The following is a 24,964-nucleotide window of genomic DNA, read 5'->3' on the forward strand; positions in this document are numbered from 1 at the left end:
GGTTTGGAAGGTGCTGCCTGAGATTTTTGGTGAATATCTGCAGTGCATTTTGATGGATGGTACACACTGCTACTGAGTGTCAGTGGTGGAGGGAATGGATGCTGAAGGTGATGGATGTCTTACGTGGTGTAGGTGTAGTGCAGATGTGGATGCTAAATGTTTTCAAACGAAGAAAGAGCGGATGATTGGGACTGAGCACCAGCACGATGGGCTGAAAGGATTCCCTCTCTGATTCTCAGATTTACCGTCGGGGCTGGGACCCTCAGATATGTGCTTCCATTCAACTGAAAGGTGACTTTATTTTCCACTGCGATCTTTTCTTGCAGCTCATCAAGACGGCAGATCTGGATCCCAAAAAGAATTATATATTTGGTTTCCATCCACATGGTGTATTGGTAGCTGGAGCCTTTGGAAATTTCTGCACTGAGGTGACAGGGTTCAGGGAAATGTACCCTGGGCTGAAGCCACACGTACTGATGCTGCCTCTCTGGTTCAGGATCCCATTCTTCCGGGACTATATTATGAGTGGAGGTATGTAATGTGCTTGAGGAGACAGTGATGCTGTGTTAATATGACTGCACTAGTAATCCACAGACCCAGGTTCTGGGAATAGTGGTTCTAAATCCCATTGTGACAGTGGGTGGAATCTGTATTCAATAAAATATCTGAAACACTAAAGCTAGTTCTGAGGGCAGGTAATACCTGTACCAACTAATGAGTTACATCCTATTAGTATAGGTATTGCTACTGGGGAGGCAATAGACAATAGGTGCTGGAGTAGGCCATTCTGTCCCTTAAGCCAGCACCACCATTCATTATGATCATAGCTGAACATCCACAATCAGTATCCTGTTCCTGCCTTATCCCCATAACCCTTGATTCCACTATCTTTAAGAGCTCTGTCTATCTCTTTCTTGAAAGTATCCAGAGAGTTGGCCTCCACCGCCTTCTGGGGCAGAACATTCCATATATCCACCACTCTCTGGGTGAAGAAGTTTTTCCTCAACTCTGTTCTAAATGGCCTACTCCTTATTTTTAAACTGTGTCCTCTGGTTCTGGACTCACCCATCAGCGAAAACATGCTTCCTGCCCCCACAGTGTCTAATCCCTTAATAATCTTATATGTCTCAATCAGATCCTCTCTCATCCTTCTAAACTCAAGAGTATACAAGCCCAGTTGCTCCAATCTTTCAACATATGATAGTCCCGCCATTCCGGGAATTGACCTCGTGAACCTACGCTGCACTCCCTCAATAGCAAGAATGTCCTTCCTCAAATTGGGAGACCAAAGCTGCACACAATACTCCAGGTGCGGTCTCACCAGGGCCTTGTACAGCTGCAGAAGGACCTCTTTGCTCCTATACTCAATTCCTCTTGTGATGAAGGCCAGCATGCTATTAGCTTTCTTCACTACCTGCTGCACCTGCATGCTTGCTTTCAATGTGTTAACAGTGAGGCTAGAAATCCAGAGACTCGTGGAATGTTCTAGGAACCTGGGTTCAAATGGCAGATGGTGGAATTTCAATTCAATTGAAATCTGGAATGAATGGAACAAATTCGGGGGTTAAAAACTACTGCGTTCACTAATGCTTTTCAGGGAAGGAAATTTGCCATTCTGACCTGGTCTGGCCTACATATTACTCCAGACCCATGGCAATGTGCTTGACTCTTAACAGCCCTGTGGAATGGCCGAGCAAGCCATTCTGTTGTTTTCAAGGGCAACTAGGGATGAGCACTAAAAGCTGACCCAGACAATGATGTGCATATTCTGCAAATGAATAAAAATAAAACCTCTCAGGGAGGTTTGCTAATGCTGAGGGGTTGGTTTAAACTTTTGTGAATGGAATGGAAAAGGTGAAAGGGAGACTCGAAGATAGGAGAAATAAAGTTGAGCATCAAGGCTACTTGAATGTTGAATGAAATCAAAAAGATCAAGTTAAGTTTGCTCTACTTGAAAGCACACAGCATTCGCAACAAAGTGATCTAAAGGCACAAATAGAGATAAATGGATGTAATCTCGTTGCCATTTCACAAACATAACCACATGGTGACCAGGGCTGGGAACTGGATATTTGATGTTTAGGAAGGAGGGAAAAGGAGATGGAGTTGCTTTTGTAATACACTATGAGATTAGTACTTCAGTACGGGGGGAATCAGACCTTCCAATATGTGCCCAGAGCCCCCACTGAGAACTTGTCCCTGCACTTGTTGCTGACCTTCCCATATCAGTTCCGGCTCCTGAAGAAATTCTGCCTGAGATGTGTTGCTAAGATGGAGCAAGTGAGACTACAAAGAAATTTTAAAAATGTGAAGTTTCAAACTTGCTAGACCAGGAGCCAGCATAGATCAGCGTAAAACATAGACAATGGGAGAACGATCTTGCTGCAAGAGACAGTGGTTTGAACAAACTCAAGTTCACTATAATTTTATGGTGAGTAGCATTTACAACAAAATAGGCCATTGTGTACCCATAATGGCTTCATTAGGAACACTAATGTTGTGTCTTTCTATTCTTGTGTACTTTCAGTCATGGACTGAAATGAGGGGGAAAAGAACTGTTTTCAGACTGTGGGTATACAATATACAGGAAAGTTTTTGAATATTCTTAATGTGGAGACAGATAGATTTTTGGTAAGTGAAGAGACAAAAAGGTTTTTGGGGATACACAGAAAATTGTAGTAATCACATCAGCTGTGATGTTACTGAATGGCAGTGCAGGCTAGAGGGGCCGAATGGTCTGCCCCTGCTTGTAATTCATATGTTTAAACATCCTCGCACTTCAGAAAGTGCTCACGTCTGTAAAGAGCTTTGTCAGGTCCTGAGGCTGCAAAAGGTGCGACATTTGTGCACATTCTTTCTGAAATCTCTATGGCTACTCCATGGTTCTTGGTTTACACTCTGCATTCTTCCCCCATTCCAGGTCTAGTGCCGTCAGCCAAGGAAAGTGCACAGTATTTGCTGAAGAGAGCAGAAGGGGGCAATGTGGCTGTCATTGCCATTGGAGGTGCCCCAGAAGCTCTAGATGCAAGACCAGGAGCATTAACACTGCTGCTGAAGAACAGGAAAGGATTTGTCAAGCTTGCTCTCCAGTTTGGGTAAGCCATATACCTCAATAGCCGTAGTTTCACCAGCACCAGGTCTCATTAACCAATCACCTACCCACCCCTAGTTGCCCTAGTTGTTGGTTTAAACCCTGGTGAAACTTAAAAATTCAGCTGGCAAATGGAAACCCAAGGCCGGGTTTTACTAAAAATCAGCAATATGTCGATTTTGGCTCATTTTCTGGAAGGTTCCTCTCTGCGAGGCTCAATGAAATCCCCCGCGCAATTCTCCCACACTAGCTTCATAAAAAACATGAAAAATAGGAGCAGGCGTCAGCCATTCGGCCCTTTGAGCCTTCTCTGCCATTCATGGCTGATCGTCAAATTCAACCCCCTAATTACCCCCCCATCCCGCTCCCCCCTGCCCCCCCCCCATATCCCTTGATCCCCTTAGCCTCACGAGCTGTCTCTACCTCCTTTTTGAAAACACATAACAGTTTGGCCTCAACCACTCTCTGTGGTCCTGAATTCCACGAGCTCACCACTCTTTGGGGAAGGGGATCTCTCCTCATCGTCACAATGCTGCTATGATGCAAAACTCAGCCCACCCTCGCTCTTGCCAGAGTTGGGCAAACTTGGCATTGCTGGGACCTCCCAGGATACCCGACACGGTTAAAAAGTGGCCCTGCACCAGGTTAAATGTCATCCATTCATAGTTACTGGGCCTGGTCCCTTTGCCTGTAGAACTGACAAGAGATGTTGGACAGGGAATGGATGGCACCCCCACTTACTGACAGGGTCCTGGTTAAAGAGCTGATAAAAAGAAGGGAATGCCCTGTTCCCTTGAGACAACGAGAGGGAGCGACAACCCCATACCGTGCCATGCAGGTCGGTGTGATATCAGTGGGTGGCCGGACAGTCCCCTCCACCCTCAGCTCTGTGGTGCTTCACACTGAGGAGGGTGAACCTGCCTCTCCATCTGCAGTATCTCTGGGCCCTCTGTCCATGAACACCACTTGGGGGTGGGCACCCAATCAAAACTCCAAAGCCAGTGGGTATCAAGTTAACGCAGGCTCCCTCAAGACTATCTACACACCCTGGGACTGCACTGAGACACAGTGGGCTGGATAGAAAGAAGAATGTGGCCATCTAAGAGCACAGAAACATCACAGCAGACAAGGTTATGGGCCAAGTGCTGGAAAATGGAATATGGATAGATGGATATTTCTAGACATGATGGGCCAAAGGGTTCCTTCTGTGCTATAAGATCTCTATAGCCTTCTGATTCTGAATTGATGCCATTTAATGGGTGAATGGGAACCTCCATTTCATGAGGCTGGATTAAATAATAGGTAGTATCACGATTGTCCTACCAGACGATAGGGCTGCTCTCTCATTAGAGAGAGAGAGAGCGAGAGAGAGAGAGAGAGAGATGACTGTTGGTGATGGTTTAAATTGAAAGTCACCACACCCCAGCTGAGGGGAGAGGTTAAGAAGGAGAGTCCTTCATGGTAACCTCAGCTGGTGCAGGAATTGAATCCACACTCTTAGCATTATCCACCAGCTGTCCAGCCAGCTGAGCTAACCAAGCCCATACAAATGGATGCAAATACTCCTCACACTCGCAAGACTCATGTCTCACTGTTCAGAAGTTGGTTGCAGAAGCAGTCTCTTTTCTTTCGACATCCAGAAGCTCATTTCTGCCAATCTCACCCTACTTTCCCAATTGACATGTCAAGGCCTATGTCGTTTGGCACTGGAAAAGATCCCAACTCTCATCTTAGTAATTACGACCGTGAAGCTGTCATCAATTATTGTAAAAATCTCATCAAGTTCCCTGGTGTCCTTTAGGGAAAGAATTCTGCAGTCCACCCACTAATCAGTATTCTTCCCCCATACACTATAAAAAAATTGGCCCACCTTCACACTGGCATTCTTGCAAATAGTCCTGATGAAGATAAGACGAACAGCTTTGAAAAAAATAGGTATTTTTCAGAAATATACAAGCTCTGCACTAACAAACTGTAATTAAATATTATAATCTGACTAAAAGACTCTTTGAAAAATTAAACTCTTCTGTTTGCTTCTATTCTACAAGGGCCTCCCTTGTTCCGGTATTTTCCTTTGGTGAGAATGAAGTGTTTGATCAGGTGAACAATCCAAAGGGCTCACTGTTAAGAAAGATCCAGGAACGTTTGCAGAAGGTGATGGGTATATCACTCCCCCTTTTCCATGCCCGTGGTGTATTCCAGTATTGCTTCGGTCTCATGCCCTACAGAAAGCCCATTCACACAGTGGGTAAGTAACACCACCGTATTTGAAGGCATCTTGCTACATGCTTGATCAACATCATCAACCAAAGTTAAGTCTTGTCAATGAATACATTAATTATCAATTCACTTCAGAGGACCAGAATGGGAAAATGGCTGGAGGAAATTACTCGATAATTGACATTTAATGGATGGATACAAAACATAATCAGAAAGGCTGGTGGATAGTTGATGTTCACATCAAAAGGGCTGGAAGACAAAGGAGTGGAAGTTACATTCTAGTAGTTAAAACTCCAATCTAACTGGAATAAGTTGTGTTTTGTTCTGCACACTGTACCTCAGGGAGGATATAGAGTCTTTTGGAGGTGGTACAGTTTAGATTCACCAAGGTGGTACCTGGGCTAGAAGGGTTAAATCGATGAGGACAGGTCTCATAGATGATGTCTATACACTATTGGGTTTATAAGATTGAGGGGTGCTCTAACTGAAATATTTAAGATGACATATTTGAGAAGTGTTAAAGTGAACAAAGATTTTATGTTCCTCACCTTCTGCCTATAACCACTTCAACTGTTTGTGAAATCAACTTTAAAGTGACATGCAGCAAATTTTCATGAAGGAGCTATCCAGTTATCCAACAAAAATGTAACTATCTGAATATAGAGTCCATTGAGAGGGAATTCCTTGCAGTTGGATGTTAAAGTCTGTGCGATGGCCAGGTGCTGAAGACAGGAATTCTAGAGATTCCTGAATGTAAGTGATGATGTGGCAAGGTGATGTTTGGAGTCAGGGCACCCATTTACTTTGCAGGCAAATACAGAATCCCAATGGAAAGAGAGTTCACATGAACATAAGAAGCAGGAGCAGGAGTAGTCCATTCAGCCCCTTGAGCCTGCTCCCCCATATATATGATCATGGCTGATCTCATCTCAGCCTCATCTCCATTTTCCCGTCTGCTCTCCGTAACTCTTCAACCCATTACTAATTACCAATCTGTCTGTCTCCTCAAATTTACTCAGACTCCCAGAATTTTGTGGAGTTTTAGCTTTAGTTCTTTAGTTTTAGCCCCATTGCTTTCTTCAGACAGGCACAGGCGTTAGCTTGTAGGCTGCTTTCTTGTTGGTGTTTTTATCATAGACTGACTCAAGGATTTGTAAATTGTGGTTAAAATCCTTCAAAATTCATAGTTACTTTGATTATGAGGTGAGGAGGTAGAGTATTTAAACAATTTATGGCATTGCCCATCTCAGATAAACATGGCAGAAATTGGTCATTAGTAACATTGTCGCTTTTCTCTGTAAGTAACAACGAGACATGGTCATACAATTCAAGCCATGACATTCAGAGATAACATCACAAAAAAGGGAGTAAAAGTCTGAACCTATCTACTATGAAAGGCTGTCGAGATTAATATCGATGTATTTCTAACAGCAGATCCTCTGCTCCAAGAGGGCTCATCACAATCCAGTTTCTAGACCTTAGAGTCTGACCTTAGGGTCCAGGACCAGAGGGCATAACCCCAGAGTAAGGGGTTTAAACAGAGATGAGGATGAATTTCTTCTTTATTTCAACAAAAGCTTGAGGAGATGGTGAATAGTGAGGAAGATAGCCTTAGATTATGGAGGATTTAGATGGACGGGTCAGGTGGGTTGATTAGCGCCTAATGGATTTCAATCCGGGTAGGTGTGACGTGATGCAGTTGGGCAGGACGACAAGGTAAGGGAATACCTGATGAACAGCACTGTGCAGACACAATGGGCCGAGTGTCCTTCTTCTGCAGCCTGGCTGTTCGGTGATGGGCGCCCAAAATGTCAGACAAAGCCATTCCAGCTGGAATTTTCTGCGGGGAACCGTTAAAACACTGGAGGGGGACAAAAAGATGACGCAAGGCTCATGGGGACAGAGAGTAAGTCAGCTAGACAGGGCAAATTGCACGTCCGCTCCAAAAGAACCAGGGTGTCTAATGACCTCCTTCTGTGCCACATTGTTCAACAATTCTTATGACTCCATTTGATAAAGCCATTTGTTTTATACTGTCAAGCAAATAACAAATAAATCTTACTCTCAATTTCAGTCGGCAAACCCATAGACTTGGAGAAGAAAGAGAATCCAACACAACAGGAAATTGATGAAACTCATCAGAAATACATCGAGGAACTCATCAAACTCTTTGAGGAGCACAAAGCAAAATATAAGCTGGCCGAGGACAATCATCTAACTTTTATCTGAGCTCCTTCTTCCTAACTGCACTCTTGGTTTCGCTTTCTGTCTGCCATTCCATCTGTATGAAGTGACTGACTTGGAGTTGCTGCGGGATGGAATGAGTTGTCGAGTGGGATGCTCGGTGTTTCTGGGAAACTATCAAAAGCCATCCAATTTGGGCACTCAGTGAACAGAATAAAGATGAAAGCCTGTGTGGTATTTGATTTTTTTTCTGCTATTTTCCACTATATGTTGAGATCTTGTTTAACAAACAATCAGGGCAGGACATGTATAGAATCTTCCTCAGTAGCTATGGAAACACATAAATGATCCCAAACTGGGATATCGCTACATAGAAAGCTGGTTCCCTGAAATTGACCTCTACCCTGAGTGGTAGGAGAGCACTAATTTTAAGGTATTAAACAAAAAATAAACTATAGATGGATGCTGGAAGTTAGAAACAAAAACAGAATTTGCTGCAGAAGCTCAGGAGGTCTGGCAGTATCTGTGGATATAGAATCAGAGTTAATGCTTTGAGTACAATGACACTACTTCAGAACCATTCACAAGGTCAGGACTAAGGGAGCTCTGCGCTGTCAGAGGGTCACTGTTGAGGGAGTGCTACACTGTCAGAAGGTCAGTGCTGAGGAAGTGCTGCACTGTCGCAAAGTCAGTGTCAAGGGGGTGCTGCACAATCGGAGGGTCAGTGCTGAGGGGAATGCTGCGCTGTCAGAGAGTCAGTGCTGAGGGGAATGCTGCACTGTTAGAGGGTCAGTGCTGAAGGAGTGGAGCACTGTTGGAGGGTCAGTGCTGAGGGAGTGGAACACTGTTGGATGGTCAGTGCTGAGGGAGTGGAGCACTGTTGGTGGGTCAGCGCTGAGGGAGCGCCGCACTGTTGGAGGGTCACTGCTGAGGGAGTGGAGCACTGTTGGAGGGTCAGTGCTGAGGAAGTAGAGCACTGTTCGAGGGTCAGTGCTGAGGGAGTGGAGCACTGTTGGAGGGTCACTGCTGAGGGAGTGGAGCACTGTTGGAGAGTCACTGCTGAGGGAGTGGAGGGTCAGTGCTGAGGGAGTGGAGCACTGTTGGAGGGTCAGTGCTGAGGGAGTGGAGCACTGCTGGAGGGTCAGTGCCGAGGAAGTGGAGCACTGTTGGAGGGTCAGTGCTGAGGGAGTGGAGCACTGTTGGAGGGTCAGTGCTGAGGAAGTGGAGCACTGTTGGATGGGCAGTGCTGAGGGAGTGGAGCGCTGTTGGAGGGTCAGTGCTGAGGGAGTGGAGCACTGTTGGAGGGTCAGTGCTGAGGGAGTGGAGCACTGTTGGAGGGTCAGTGCTATGGGAGTGGAGCACTGTTGGATGGGCAGTGCTGAGGGAGGGAGTGCTGTTGGAGGGTCAGTGCTGAGGGAGTGGAGCACTGTTGGAGGGTCGGTGCTGAGGGAGTGAAGCACTGTCAGAAGGTCAGTGCTGAGGAACTGGAGCACTCCCACTCTTGTTTTCTAGGATTTTGGATCCCCCCTCAAAACAAATTCATTTTACCCCATCTTCCGTAACTAATCCTCTTAACTGTTTAACCATCTTCAATGGATTATGAGTCCATCTTCTACATTGAGGAAAGCACAGAGAGATGTATCCAACCCGCCTTCACCCTTAGCTTTTTAGCCCCAGTCAATGTTGTGATTTCGCACTGCACCCTCACCAAGGCCAGAATACCTTTTGGAAGGGATTGATAGATCTAACTCATCACCAAAATCAGACGCCATGTGAACAAACATCAGGCCATTCAGTCCCTCAAACCTGTTGCACCATTCAATGCCATCGTGACTGATCTGATTACACCACATTCTTGCCAACCTCCATTAATCGAGCAACCCTTGTCTCATCAAGAACCTCTCCTCCTTTGCCTTAAAAATATTCAAGGGCTCTGCTCCCAAACCTGGTGAGAAAGAACAATCCCAAGGCTTCTTCAACGCTCAGTGAGAAAATGATTTTTACTTATCACTGTTTCAAGTGACCGACCTTTCACTTTTGCTCAGCGGCTTCCTAGTTCTAGATTCTCCTACAAGGGGAAACATTCTTTTCACATCCACCCTGACAAGACTCCTCAGGATTAAACATGTTTCAATTAAGTTGCCTCTGATTCCTAAATATTCACAAAATTGCTTGCTATGTATTTCCATCCTTCCTTGGATAAGGTGATCAATGCTGTATACAGTACTCCAGTTTCAGCAACACCCTATATAACTGAAGTATAACCTCTCTACTCCATACTCAATTCCCTGTAACATTCTAGTAGCTTTCTTGATTACTTGCTGTACCTGCATTTTCACCTTTTGTGATTCCTGTACTAGAACACCCAGATCGTCTGCATCTCAGAGCTTTGTGCATCTCGATAACACGTTCTTTTTCATCAGTCAAAATAGATGATTTAATATTTTCTCAAATTGTGCACCATTCGCCAGATCCTTATCCACTCACTTAACCTAACTATATTGCTTTGCAGTCCCCATCTCTTTTTCACTTGCCAGCCGGAAGGTGACCCACTTTTGCCGGCTCACCCTTATCTGTTGAAGCTTTTTGTCTTGCATTCATCAGGACAGAATTGCAAGAATGCCAAATTTCAAAGGGAGCAACAAGTTATTAGGTAAGGTAAAGCAGATAATGTAAATGGTTGAAGGCAAAGGGAGTGTTGAAGAGAAATACGTTCATCCAGAGAGTGGTGAGAGCCTGAAAGGATGGTTGAGTTCAGGCACCCTCTTAACATTTAAGCATTATCTCGATACTTCCTTGCATTGCCATAGCGCCTAGGCCTATGGGCCAAAAGATGGAATATGGGATTAATGCAGGTTTTGTTTGTTGACTAGCATGGACACAATGGACTGAATAGCCTCATTTTTGCTTCACAAGTTTAAGACTTACATACCATAAGAAAAGGATGCCAATTGGGTGGTGAGTCGATTTTGATTGAGGTCTTGCCTTGGAAAATGCACACAGGAATTACTGTGCCCCACACTTTTGATTAGTTTAAGCATGTGCGGATCCCTGCATAATAAGATATGTAGATTCTCGCCTGTGTAAGTAAACCACTTTATAAACCTCACTGATAATCTTACAAAACAAGGTGTAGACCTGGATGAACACAACGGGCCAAGTAGCATCATAGGAACAGGAAAGGTGACATTTCAGGCCGAGACCCTTCTTCAGAAATGGAGGAGGAGATTGGGGTTATAAAATAAATAGGGAGAGAGGGGGAGGTGGATAGAAGATGGATAGAGGAGAAGATAGGTGGAGAGGAGACAGACAGGTCAAAGAGGCAGGGATGGAGCCAGTAAGGGTGAGTGTACATGCTGAGATAGGGAGGGGCTGGGTCAGTCCAGGGAGGATGGACAGGTCAAGAGAGCGAGATGAGGCTAGTAGGGAGGAGATGGGGTTGCGGCTTGAGGTGGGAGTAGGGGATAGGGAGGCGGGGATGGGGTGGGCTGGTTTTGGGATGCAGTGGGGTGAGGGGAGATTTTGAAGCTGGTGAAGTCCACATTGATACCATTGGGCTGCAGGGTTCCCAAGCGGAATATGAGTTGCTGTTCCTGCAACCTTCGGTTGGCATCTTTGTGGCACTGCAGGAGGCCCAGGATGGACATGTCATCTAAAGAATGGGAGGGGGAGTTAAAATGGTTCGTGGCTGGGAGGTGCAATTGTTCCTTGTGAACCGAGCGGAGGTGTTCTGCAAAGTGAACGCTGGCCCTCCGCTTGGTTTCCCCAATGTAGAGGAAGCCACATCTGGAACAACGGATGCAGTATACCACATTAACAGAGGTGTAAGTGAACATCTGCTTGATGTGGAAAGTCTTCTTAGGGCCTGGGATGGGGGTGAGGGAGGTGGTGTGGGGGCAAATGTAGCATATCCTGCAGTTGCAGGGGAAGGTGCCGGGTGTGGTGGGGTTGGAGGTCAGTGTGGAGCGAACAAGGGAGTCACGGAGAGAGTGGTCTCTCCGGAAAGCAGATAAGGGTGGAGATGGAAAAATGTCTTGGGTGGTGGTGTCGGATTGCAGATGGCGGAAGTGTCGGAGGATGATGCGTTGTATCTGGAGGTTGGTAGGGTGGTGTGTGAGAATGAGGGGGATTCTGTTTTGGTTGTTATTGCCAGGTTGGGGTGTGAGGGATGAGATGTGGGAGACCCGGTCGAGGACATTCTCGACCACTGCGGGGGGGGTGATGTTGTGGTCCTTGAAGAATGCGGACATCTGAGATGTTCGGGAATCGAATGCCTCATCCTGGGAGCAGATACGGCAGAGGCGAAGGAATTGGGAATAGGAGATGGCATTTTTGCAGGAAGGTGGGTGGGAGGAGGTGTATTCTAGGTAGCTGTGGGAGTCGGTGACTTGAATTGGATATCGGTTTCCAGGTGGTTGACAGAGATAGAAACAGAGAAGTCCAGGAAGGACAGAGAGGTATTAGAGATGGTCCAGGTGAACTTAAGTTTGGGGTGGAAGGTGTTGGTGAAATGGGTGAACTGTTCGAGCTCCTTGTGGGAGCACGAGGCGGTGCCAATACAGTCATCAATGTAATGGAGGAAGCGGTGGGGTTTGGGGCCAGTGTACGTGCAGAAGAGGGACTGTTCCATTTAACCTACAAAGAGGCAGGCATAGCTTGGGCCCATGCAGGTACCCATGGCCACCCCCCTTTGTCTGTAGGAAGTGGGAGGAATCGAAAGAGAAGTTGTTGAGGGTGAGGACAAGTTCGGCTAAGTGGATGAGGGTGTCAGTGGAGGGGGACTGGTCGGGCCTGCAGGACAGGAAGAAGCGAAGGTCCTTTAGGCCATCTGCATGGGGAATGCAGGTGTGTGGGGACTGGACGTCCATGGGAAAGATGAGGTGTTGGGGACCAGAGAATCGAAAGTTTTGAAGGAGGTGGAGGGAGTCGGTGGTGTCACAGATGTAGGTGGGGAGTTCCTGGACCAAGGGGGAGAAAATGGAGTCCAGATAGGTGGAGATAAGTTCGTGGGGCAGGAGCAGGCGGAGACAATGTGTCGACCATTTGACATGCCAATCCTGGGCCTCCGGCAGTGCCACAACGATGCCACCCAAAGGTTGCAGGAACAGCACCCCTATTCCGCTTGGGAACCCTGCAGCCCAATGGTATCAATGAGGACTTCACAAGCTTCAAAATCTCCCCTCCCCCTTTCGCATCCCAAAACCAGCCCAGCTTGTCCCTGCCTCCCTAACCTGTCCTTCCTCCCCCATCCCCTCCTCTCACCTCAAGCCTCACCCCCATCTCCCACCTACTAACCTCATCCCGCCCCCTTGACCTGTCCGTCCTCCCTGGACTGACCAATCCCCTCCCTACCTCCCAACCTCTTTGACCTGTGTGTCTCGTCTCCACCTATCTTCTCCTCTATCCATCTTCTATCCATCCCCCCCACTTCCTATTTATTTCAGAAACCCTTTCCCCTCCCCCGTTTCTGAAGAAGTGTCTCGACCTGAAACATCAGCTTTCCTGCCCCTCTGATGCTGCTTGGCCTGCTGTGTTGGCATGCAATAAGGGCACAGCTGTAATCAGCAGTGACTTTAATTTATGCGTAGATTGGATAAATCAAAGTAGCAATGGTTTTGTGGAGGATAAGGTCAAAAATCAGAAAACACCAGCTTATAATCTAGAGATAATGGGAACTGCAGATGCTGGAGAATTCCAAGATAATAAAATGTGAGGCTGGATGAACACAGCAGGCCAAGCAGCATCTCAGGAGCACAAAAGCTGACGTTTCGGGCCTAGACCCTTCATCAGAGAGTTTATAATCTAACAGGTTTATCTAAAAACTTAAGCTTTCAGAGTCTCGATCCTTCTTCAGGTGTTAGTGAAAGAGGCTGCATCAGACACAGAATTTATAAGCAAAAGATCAAAGGGTCATAGAACTAATGCGAATGTATTGAACAAACCTAAGGTAGCTGTTAAAACTTTAAACAGTTAAAAAGTCGATGCAGGTTTTGATCAATTACTATGCAAATCCCAGGATTTCTTTCAAGTGACTATCCCAAGATACCTAAAAGGTAGATGAGGTGGCATCTCATGTCAGATGATGCATCTTAGGTGTGAGGCCTTGTTTAGAGTCTGTCTGTGTTTGGAGTGAGACTGGTTTTATTTCAAAAGTAGGAATTTATAAAATGCCACATTGACTGACTGACTGTCTGCAAATAGTGTGCTTTTTGAACAAAATAGAATGTATGTGTGTGTGTGCGCGCGCGCGCGCGTGTGTGTTTGTATGCGCGCGTACGCATGTGTGCTTGAGACATTGTAAGTATGTGTGTCTGACTGTGAGCATGTGTTTGTATGAGATGATATCCTAGAATGAGTGCATGATGGATTCATAGACCAGACAATGAGGAATCATCCAGAGACCAGGTTAATCTAGAATAGGTACTATGCAATAGGAAAGGATTAAATTAACAATGCTGCTGTGTGGAGTCCCTTGACAATTATATGATAGAGTTTTTCATTAAGGTGAAGAGTGGAGAGGCTGAGTCTGAAACTACAGTCCTGGGTTGAAGTAAAAGTAACTACAATGGTTGCACTGATAATGGGAACTGCAGATGCTGGAGAATCCAAGATAATAAAATGTGAGGCTGGATGAACACAGCAGGCCCAGCAGCATCTCAGGAGCACAAAAGCTGACGTTTCAGGCCTAGACCCTTCATCAGAGAGGGGGTTGGGGTGAGGGTTCTGGAATAAATAGGGAGAGAGGGGGAGGCGGACCGAAGATGGAGAGAAAAGAAGATAGGTGGAGAGGAGAGTATAGGTGGGGAGGTAGGGAGGGGATAGGTCAGTCCAGGGAAGACGGACAGGTCAAGGAGGTGGGATGAGGTTAGTAGGTAGGAGATGGAGGTGCGGCTTGGGGTGGGAGGAAGGGATGGGTGAGAGGAAGAACAGGTGTGGAAGGCAAATGGTACATTGGTCCTCAATGCAGGAGGACCAGTTCAGAAGTAAGAATGTCTTACTGCAGTTATACAAGGCCTTGGTGGGTCTCACCTGGAGTATTGTGTGCAGTTTTAGTCTCCCAACTAAGAAAGGATGTATATATTCCATGGAGTGAGTGCATACTCTGGGTAGCAGCATGGGCAATTGTTCCCACTTTCTCTAGTTTGTCAAGATTACTCTGATACCAATGAACAAAGACAGTCCCTAAACTGGAACGAAATAATTAAACAGTGACCCCAATTGGAAGCCCTTTTAGTTGAGTATAGTTCTTGAGGCTAAAGCAATCAAAGGGTGTGGGGAGAAAGCAGGAACAGGCCACTAAACTGGATGATCAGCCATCATCATAGTGAATAGCAGTGCAGGCTTGAAGGGCCGAATGGCCTAATCCTGCTCCTGTTTTGTATGTTTCATTGTTACATTTTCACAATTGGACTCAAAACAATTTGGAACATGCATCCCGATAAGGCTGTGGAGTTTGTGACAAATGAAGCTTAATTCTTTGACAAATAGAGCTTTCAAAACTGAGGAGAATGAATAACAGAAGATTTAATAAATGGTCCAACACAAACAAGTACAAAATAATAAAATGTGAGGCTGGATGAACACAGCAGGCCCAGTGCTCCTGAGATGCTGCTTGGCCTGCTGTGTTCATCCAGCCTCACATTTTATAATCTTGAATTCTCCAGCATCTGCAGTTCCCATTATCACAAACAAATACAAAGTTGCTCTCAAATAATGGCCAGCAGGGGTCACTGGATAATAATCAGAACTGAACTTGTTGCTATACTCAGAGATAATGGGAACTGCAGATGCTGGAGATTCCAAGAGAATAAAATGTGAGGCTGGATGAACACAGCAGGCCAAGCAGCATCTCAGGAGCACAAAAGCTGACGTTTCGGGCCTAGACCCTTCATCAGAGAGGGGGATGGGAGGAGGGAACTGGAATAAATAGGGAGAGAGGGGGAGGCGGACCGAAGATGGAGAGTAAAGAAGATAGGTGGAGAGAGCCATGGGCACCCGCTATGCCTGCCTCTTTGTAGGTTACGTGGAACAGTCCCTCTTCCGCACCTACACAGGCCCCAAACCCCACCTCTTCCTCCGGTACATTGATGACTGTATCGGCGCCGCCTCTTGCTCCCCAGAGGAGCTCGAACAGTTCATCCACTTCACCAACACCTTCCACCCCAACCTTCAGTTCACCTGGGCCATCTCCAGCACATCCCTCACCTTCCTGGACCTCTCAGTCTCCATCTCAGGCAACCAGCTTGTAACTGATGTCCACTTCAAGCCCACCGACTCCCACAGCTACCTAGAATACACCTCCTCCCACCCACCCTCCTGCAAAAATTCCATCCCCTATTCCCAATTCCTCCGCCTCCGCCGCATCTGCTCCCACGACAAGACATTCCACTCCCGCACATCCCAGATGTCCAAGTTCTTTAAGGACCGCAACTTTCCCCCCACGGTGATCGAGAACGCCCTTGACCGCGTCTCCCGCATTTCCCGCAACACATCCCTCACACCACGCCCCCGCCACAACCGCCCCAAGAGGATCCCCCTCGTTCTCACACACCACCCTACCAACCTCCGGATACAATGCATTATCCTCCGACACTTCCGCCATTTACAATCCGACCCCACCACCCAAGACATTTTTCCATCCCCTCCCCTGTCTGCTTTCCGGAGAGACCACTCTCTCCGCGACTCCCTTGTTCGCTCCACACTGCCCTCCAACCCCACCACACCCGGCACCTTCCCCTGCAACCGCAGGAAATGCTACACTTGTCCCCACACCTCCTCCCTCACCCCCATCCCAGGCCCCAAGATGACATTCCACATCAAGCAGAGGTTCACCTGCACATCTGCCAATGTGGTATACTGCATCCACTGTACCCGGTGCGGCTTCCTCTACATTGGGGAAACCAAGCGGAGGCTTGGGGACCGCTTTGCAGAACACCTCCGCTCAGTTTGCAAAAAACAACTGCACCTCCCAGTCGCAAACCATTTCCACTCCCCCTCCCATTCTCTTGATGACATGTCCATCATGGGCCTCCTGCACTGCCACAATGATGCCACCCGAAGGTTGCAGGAACAGCAACTCATATTCCGCCTGGGAACCCTGCAGCCATATGGTATCAATGTGGACTTCACCAGTTTCAAAATCTCCCCTTCCCCTACTGCATCCCTCAACCAGCCCAGTCCGTCCCCTCCCCCCACTGCACCACACAACCAGCCCAGCTCTTCCCCCCCACCCACTGCATCCCAAAACCAGTCCAACCGGTCTCTGCCTCCCTAACCGGTTCTTCCTCTCACCCATCCCTTCCTCCCACCCCAAGCCGCACCCCCCGCTACCTACTAACCTCATCCCACCTCCTTGACCTGTCCGTCTTCCCTGGACTGACCTATCCCCTCCCTACCTCCCCACCTACACTCTCTCCACCTATCTTCTTTACTCTCCATCTTCGGACCGCCTCCCCCTCTCTCCCTATTTATTCCAGTTCCCTCCCCCCATCCCCCTCTCTGATGAAGGGTCTAGGCCCGAAACGTCAGCTTTTGTGCTCCTGAGATGCTGCTTGGCCTGCTGTGTTCATCCAGCCTCACATTTTATTATCTTAGGTGGAGAGAGTATAGGTGGGGAGGTAGGGAGGGGATAGGTCAGTCCAGGGAAGACGGACAGGTCAAGGAGGTGGGATGAGGTTAGTGGGTAGCCGGGGGTGCGGCTTGGGGTGGGAGGAAGGGATGGGTGAGAGGAAGAACCGGTTAGGGAGGCAGAGACAGGTTGGACTGGTTTTGGGATGCAGTGGGTGGGGGGGAAGAGCTGGGCTGGTTGTGTGGTGCAGTGGGGGGAGGGGACGAACTGGGCTGGTTGAGGGATGCAGTAGGGGAAGGGGAGATTTTGAAACTGGTGAAGTCCACATTGATACCATTAGGCTGCAGGGTTCCCAGGCGGAATATGAGTTGCTGTTCCTGCAACCTTCGGGTGGCATCATTGTGGCAGTGCAGGAGGCCCATGATGGACATGTCATCAAGAGAATGGGAGGGGGAGTGGAAATGGTTTGCGACTGGGAGGTGCAGTTGTTTTTTGCAAACTGAGCGGAGGTGTTCTGCAAAGCGGTCCCCAAGCCTCCGCTTGGTTTCCCCAATGTAGAGGAAGCCGCACCGGGTACAGTGGATGCAGTATACCACATTGGCAGATGTGCAGGTGAACCTCTGCTTGATGTGGAATGTCATCTTGGGGCCTGGGATGGGGGTGAGGGAGGAGGTGTGGGGACAAGTGTAGCATTTCCTGCGGTTGCAGGGGAAGGTGCCGGGTGTGGTGGGGTTGGAGGGCAGTGTGGAGCGAACAAGGGAGTCACGGAGAGAGTGGTCTCTCCGGAAAGCAGACAGGGGAGGGGATGGAAAAATGTCTTGGGTGGTGGGGTCGGATTGTAAATGGCGGAAGTGTCGGAGGATAATGCGTTGTATCCGGAGGTTGGTAGGGTGGTGTGTGAGAACGAGGGGGATCCTCTTGGGGCGGTTGTGGCGGGGGCGGGGTGTGAGGGATGTGTCGCGGGAAATGCGGGAGACGCGGTCAAGGGCGTTCTCGATCACCGTGGGGGGAAAGTTGCGGTCCTTAAAGAACTTGGACATCTGGGATGTGCGGGAGTGGAATGTCTTGTCGTGGGAGCAGATGCGGCGGAGGCGGAGGAATTGGGAATAGGGGATGGAATTTTTGCAGGAGGGTGGGTGGGAGGAGGTGTATTCTAGGTAGCTGTGGGAGTCGGTGGGCTTGAAATGGACATCAGTTACAAGCTGGTTGCCTGAGATGGAGACTGAGAGGTCCAGGAAGGTGAGGGATGTGCTGGAGATGGCCCAGGTGAACTGAAGGTTGGGGTGGAAGGTGTTGGTGAAGTGGATGAACTGTTCGAGCTCCTCTGGGGAGCAAGAGGCTCCTACAACCCCTACAACCACACATCAACGAATACCAGTCACGGACGGACATAGAGCAGTTTTTCCGCCGTCTTCGCCTGCATGCCTACTTCTTCAACCGGGAACCCAACCCTCCTTCCACTGACCCCTTCACCCGCTTCCAACACAAGTCCTCCTCCTGGACACCACCCCCAGGCCTCCTACCCTCCCTCGACCTCTTCATCTCCAACTGCCGTCGAGACATCAACCGCCTCAACCTCTCCACACCTCTCACCCACTCCAACCTCTCCCCCGCAGAACGGGCAGCCCTCCGCTCCAACCCCAACCTCACCATCAAACCCGCAGACAAGGGTGGCGCAGTGGTAGTATGGCGCACTGACCTCTACATCGCCGAGGCCAGACGCCAACTCTCCGACACCACCTCCTACCGCCTCCTCGATCATGACCCCACACCCGAGCACCAAACCATCATCTCCAACACCATTCACGACCTCATCACCTCAGGGGACCTCCCACCCACAGCCTCCAACCTCATTGTTCCCCAACCCCGCACGGCCCGTTTCTATCTCCTTCCCAAAATCCACAAACCTGCCTGCCCTGGTCGACCCATCGTCTCAGCCTGCTCCTGCCCCACTGAACTCATCTCCACCTATCTGGACTCCATTTTCTCCCCTTTGGTCCAGGAACTCCCCACCTACGTCCGTGACACCACCCACGCCCTCCACCTCCTCCAGGACTTCCAATTCCCTGGCCCCCAACACCTCATATTCACCATGGACGTCCAGTCCCTGTACACCTGCATTCCGCATGTAGATGGCCTCAAGGCCCTCCGCTTCTTCCTGTCCCGCAGGCCCGACCAGTCCCCCTCCACCGACACTCTCATCCGCCTAGCTGAACTCGTCCTCACACTCAACAACTTCTCTTTTGACTCCTCCCACTTCCTACAGACTAAGGGGGTGGCCATGGGCACCCGCATGGGCCCCAGCTATGCCTGCCTCTTTGTAGGTTACGTGGAACAGTCCCTCTTCCGCACCTACACAGGCCCCAAACCCCACCTCTTCCTCCGGTACATTGATGACTGTATCGGTGCCGCCTCTTGCTCCCCAGAGGAGCTCGAACAGTTCATCCACTTCACCAACACCTTCCACCCCAACCTTCAGTTCACCTGGGCCATCTCCAGCACATCCCTCACCTTCCTGGACCTCTCAGTCTCCATCTCAGGCAACCAGCTTGTAACTGATGTCCATTTCAAGCCCACCGACTCCCACAGCTACCTAGAATACACCTCCTCCCACCCACCCTCCTGCAAAAATTCCATCCCCTATTCCCAATTCCTCCGCCTCCGCCGCATCTGCTCCCACGACAAGACATTCCACTCCCGCACATCCCAGATGTCCAAGTTCTTTAAGGACCGCAACTTTCCCCCCACGGTGATCGAGAACGCCCTTGACCGCGTCTCCCGCATTTCCCGCGACACATCCCTCACACCCCGCCCCCGCCACAACCGCCCCAAGAGGATCCCCCTCGTTCTCACACACCACCCTACCAACCTCCGGATACAACGCATTATCCTCCGACACTTCCGCCATTTACAATCCGACCCCACCACCCAAGACATTTTTCCATCCCCTCCCCTGTCTGCTTTCCGGAGAGACCACTCTCTCCGTGACTCCCTTGTTCGCTCCACACTGCCCTCCAACCCCACCACACCCGGCACCTTCCCCTGCAACCGCAGGAAATGCTACACTTGTCCCCACACCTCCTCCCTCACCCCCATCCCAGGCCCCAAGATGACATTCCACATCAAGCAGAGGTTCACCTGCACATCTGCCAATGTGGTATACTGCATCCACTGTACCTGGTGCGGCTTCCTCTACATTGGGGAAACCAAGCGGAGGCTTGCGGACCGCTTTGCAGAACACCTCCGCTCAGTTCGCAAAAAACAACTGCACCTCCCAGTCGCAAACCATTTCCACTCCCCCTCCCATTCTCTTGATGACATGTCCATCATGGGCCTCCTGCACTGCCACAATGATGCCACCCGAAGGTTGCAGGAACAGCAACTCATATTCCGCCTGGGAACCCTGCAGCCATATGGTATCAATGTGGACTTCACCAGTTTCAAAATCTCCCCTTCCCCTACTGCATCCCTCAACCAGCCCAGTTCGTCCCCTCCCCCCACTGCACCACACAACCAGCCCAGCACTTCCCCCCCACCCACTGCATCCCAAAACCAGTCCAACCTGTCTCTGCCTCCCTAACCGGTTCTTCCTCTCACCCATCCCTTCCTCCCACCCCAAGCCGCACCCCCCGCTACCCACTAACCTCATCCCACCTCCTTGACCTGTCCGTCTTCCCTGGACTGAGCTGTCCCCTCCCTACCTCCCCACCTATACCCTCTCCACCTATCTTCTGTTCTCTCCATCTTCGGTCCGCCTCCCCCTCTCTCCCTATTTATTCCAGTTCCCTCCCCCCATCCCCCTCTCTGATGAAGGGTCTAGGCCCGAAACGTCAGCTTTTGTGCTCCTGAGATGCTGCTTGGCCTGCTGTGTTCATCCAGCCTCACATTTTGTTATTATTGTTGCTATACTCAGTTTAATCCCGGTTGTAATCAGCTAATGTGGAACTGGCTGAACACGCTTTCGCAATTATTTACAAAAGCTTCAACACTAATTTGTGTTATGGGGTCTTCATCATCCTGTTTTAGCGATAGCACACTCTGCCTCCCAGAATCAAAATACCGTGAGCGCTCAGCTCTGACCTGTGATGGAGGTTGAACATCTTTCAGAGAAACAAAACGTTACATTTTTCTAGCTCCTTTCAGAACAATCCCAAAACACACTCCTGTCGATGAAGTGCAGTCATGCCGTAATGGGATTGTAAAAAACAGTATCAAGTGTAAATCATTCAGCCCATCAGGCTTGCTCACCCATTCAATCGGATCACAGCTCATCATCTCTTTTGATGCCATTTTCCCACCACCCCCATATCTTTTAATGCCATTAATATACAGAAATATATTGATCTCTGCCTTGAACATACTCAATGTTTGAGGAAAGTCAGCCCTCTGGGTTATCACTCCCTTCAAACTCTGTGGCTGCTCTAAATTTCCACACATGGTAATTGGAATCAGTGGACCAGTTGTGAAATTGACATCTGTTTCCAGTGGTCCCTACTCTGTGTGCAGCTCCGAGCCCCACACGGCTGGAAAGAAACTTTGAGGGAACGCTGTTCTGGGGCAGCCAATTTCAAAGATTTACCACACAGTGAGTAAAGAACTTCCTCCTCAAGTCAGTCCCGAACGGTCTGTCCCTTCTCCTGAGACATTGTCCCCTAGTTCCAGACTCACCATCCTTCCTGCAGCCACCCTGTTGAGCCCTAAAAGTTTCAATGAGATCACATCTCATCCTTCAGATTGCTGGGGAATACAGATCCATTTCCCCCAGTCTGTCCTCATAAGACAATCCTGCTTTCCCAAGAATTATCTGGCAAAACCCAAAGTGCTCCTAAGATGCTGCTTGGCCTGCTCTGTTCATCCAGCTCCACACTTTGTTATCTTACACACCATTTATGGCAGGCATATTCTTCCTCAGATAAGGAGGCCAAAACGGAGCACAATGTACTTGGGGCAGCCTCACGAAGGCTGTACACAACAGCAACAAGACATTGGAAGGAAAAAGCAGCAGTAAATTTGTACTCATCGAGCTCCGACAAATTGCCTTGGTGTAGTGGTGACACGCGGGTTTCCGAGTTCAAATCTGGAAGCAGCCTATTTCCTGGTCTGGTTAGTGCTCAGCCTCCGGGTGTAACTTTTTAATGGGCGGCACGGTGGCTCAGTGGTTAGCACTGCAGCCTCACAGCACCAGGGACCCGGGTTCGATTCCCACATCGGGTGAATGTCTGTGCGGAGTTTGCACGTTCTCCCTGTGTCTGTGTGGGTTTCCTCCCAAAGTCCAAAGATGTGCAGGTTAGATGGATTGGCCATGCTAAATTGCCTGTAGTGTTCAGGGGTGTGTGGGTTATACCGGGATGGATCTGGGTGGGATGCTTCAAGGGGCGGTGTGGACTTGTTGGGCCGAAGGGCCTGTTTCCACACTGTAGGAATCTAATCTAAACAGCAATGTGATAATGAATTGGTAAATGTTTAAATGGAAACAAATATTTGCCAGGGCACCAAAACTCACATTCTGACATTTCAGACAGTGAGCCTGAGACTTTTACCACCACTGGAGAGGGCAGATAATATTTTGGTTTAACATCAGAAAAACAGTACATCCATCAGTACTGCACTGGAGGACCAATGAGACTTCTATGCTCAAGTTTCCAGAGGACACTTAGTAATCACAACCTTCTATTACAGACATGGCAATGATATACAGAAAATAAGCATTCTCTCATTGAAGAACAAGTTTTTGAAGAACTAAGTTTTTCCTAATTCTTGCATGGGATGTGGGTGTCACAGGCTAGGCCAGCATTTGTTGCTGAGCCTTAATGTGTCTTGTGAAACCGGTGGTGAATTGCTTCCTGAAACACTGCAGCCCATGTGTTGTACATAGATATTTTTGTTTTCCAAAGCAGAAGGTTGCAAGTTGAGTTCTAACTCTAGGCCTGAAGTGTCCAGGCTGACACAGTTGTGGGTGCCATCTTTCAGATGTAATGTTAAACCAAAGTGCTGCCTGCCCTCTCAGGTGGGCACAACAAATCCTGGGCTACAATTTTGGAAAGGAGGGGTACAATCCCTCGTATTCTATCTAAGTTTTTCCGTCAATTAACATCACCAATAATAAATGCATATTACCTAGCTGTGATCACATTTGCTATTTTGAGAGCTTGCTGTGCCCCAATTTGCTGCCATCTTTCTAAATGCTAATTGTAGAATCCCTACAGGGTGGAAGCTGGCCATTTGGCCCATCAAGTCTACACCAACCTACCCTATAACCCTGCATTTCCCATGGGTAACCCACTTAGATTACACATCCCTGAAAGCCATGAGGAATTTAGGTGGCCAATCAACCTAATCAGCACACCTTTGTGACTGTGACACAGAAACTGGAGCACCTGGAGGAAATCCACCCAGACTGGGAGAGAATGTGCGATCTCTACACCTGAAGGTGGAATCGAACCTGGGTTTCCTAGCCCTGTGAGTCAGTAGTGCTAACCACTGAGCCACCAGGCTGCCCTAACAGTGTTCATGCATCAACAAGTGCTTCATTTGCCATGAGGGGCTTTGGGGTGCCTTGAGTTCACGAAAGGTGTGACAGAAATGCAAGTCTTTCTATTCGAGTGCCAAATACAGCACTTCAAACGGGAAGAAAAGCCACAATACTGGATATTTGAGTTACACTTAGGTAGAGCCTGCTGATTTTACAATGTAGCACTGGGGCAAAGTGAATGGGACATGAGCTGTTGGGTTAGAAACTTGATCATTCAAGGATTATGCGGAAAGGGCAGGAAAGTGGACCTGACCCGAAATGTCAACTTTCCTATTCCTCTAATGCTGCCTGGCCTGCTGTGCTCCCTTTGATTGCCTTGCTTTTCACGTTTCTCAGGGTCCTATTCCTTTCGGATTCATATGCAAACCGTTCTGAATTGACCAAAGGCAAAGGGGGCGGGGCATGCAGACTGTGCCATTCCAACAACATCAAAGGAGGGATTGATTTCAGAATTACATCCCTTTGTACATTCCCTTTGCATAGCAACTAATGTGTAAAAGTTTTGAAGTCTGTAAACAAATTCTAACTTGCATTGTAAGGGCTACCCAGTGCGGGCCGGCAGCGGCTGGGTGAAGTACAGTTTGAAGGTCCCCACTTTTTTAACAATAGAATGGTTTCCCTCGGCTATTAAAAGAACGAGCGGTCCAAACGGTGAGGTCTCGTTTTCTTTGCACCTCTTATGTTTTTCTGTTTTTTTTCAAACAAAAAAAGGTGCTGCTCCAAAAAAGAGCAACATATTTCTGTGCAATCTGCTGCATTGGAACGTGAAAAGACCTGTCCCCCTCTTAATTTGATTCGGAAGGCAGAAAATCGGAAGGCAGAAAATCAGAAGGAGAAAAATGAAGACAATTATTGCAGCCCATTCGGGCATCTTAAGAGGTAAAGGCAGATCTTTATAGCTTTTGTCTATGCTTTTCTCTCCTCAGTTTTTTAAAGTGCCTTTATTAAATGTCACAGCAACTCGCATTCTCATGCATTGGAGTTTATTTAATACCTCTGGTGTCTAAAGATATATGGGATAGTGATGACTGGGAACTGGAGTGTTCAAAGTTTCAAGGTAAATTGAAAAGTTAGATCGGAATTTAAAGCCGTGTGATTGCCTAGCGTTTAAAACGCTGAGCACTTTTTATCCCCCTCTTTTTATAAACTAACTTGAGAGGTTAGTGGACGTGTCGGATTCCCTTTTTTTTGTACCTCGAGTGCTTTGTTCGCCCGGCTACAGAGTAGAAAATTGGAGTAAAAACATTGGAAAATTGGACTAAAGTGGCTGACTCGTTAAGTAACCTCTTGCTGTTCTCCAAACTTTTCTGTGAAACTTGACCAGCGAGAATCTAGATCAAAAATGCGTGTTAATTATTCCAACTCCGCT

The 24,964-nt window shown here is 48.4% G+C and overlaps 2 protein-coding genes across 3 annotated transcripts in view; both read left to right on the forward strand.

Annotated features, from left to right (window-relative positions):
* mogat2 (monoacylglycerol O-acyltransferase 2) overlaps positions 1 to 7,719 on the forward strand; it is a 50,147-nt gene extending 42,428 nt beyond the window's left edge. The window contains exons 3-6 of the mRNA XM_048533125.2: positions 327 to 531; positions 2,921 to 3,095; positions 5,140 to 5,339; positions 7,386 to 7,719. Coding sequence (XP_048389082.2) covers positions 327 to 531; positions 2,921 to 3,095; positions 5,140 to 5,339; positions 7,386 to 7,540 — 735 coding nt within the window. The 3' untranslated portion in view covers positions 7,541 to 7,719. The remainder of the gene's footprint in view (positions 1 to 326; positions 532 to 2,920; positions 3,096 to 5,139; positions 5,340 to 7,385) is intronic.
* A 16,692-nt stretch (positions 7,720 to 24,411) lies between these two features.
* dgat2 (diacylglycerol O-acyltransferase 2) overlaps positions 24,412 to 24,964 on the forward strand; it is a 66,236-nt gene continuing 65,683 nt past the window's right edge. For both annotated transcript variants that reach the window (XM_048532845.2, XM_048532846.2), the window contains exon 1: positions 24,412 to 24,474. In XM_048532845.2, the coding sequence (XP_048388802.2) occupies positions 24,435 to 24,474 (40 nt within the window). In that variant the 5' untranslated portion in view covers positions 24,412 to 24,434. The remainder of the gene's footprint in view (positions 24,475 to 24,964) is intronic.

Source organism: Stegostoma tigrinum, chromosome 6 (assembly GCF_030684315.1).
Source record: "Stegostoma tigrinum isolate sSteTig4 chromosome 6, sSteTig4.hap1, whole genome shotgun sequence".
Lineage (NCBI taxonomy): Eukaryota > Metazoa > Chordata > Chondrichthyes > Orectolobiformes > Stegostomatidae > Stegostoma > Stegostoma tigrinum.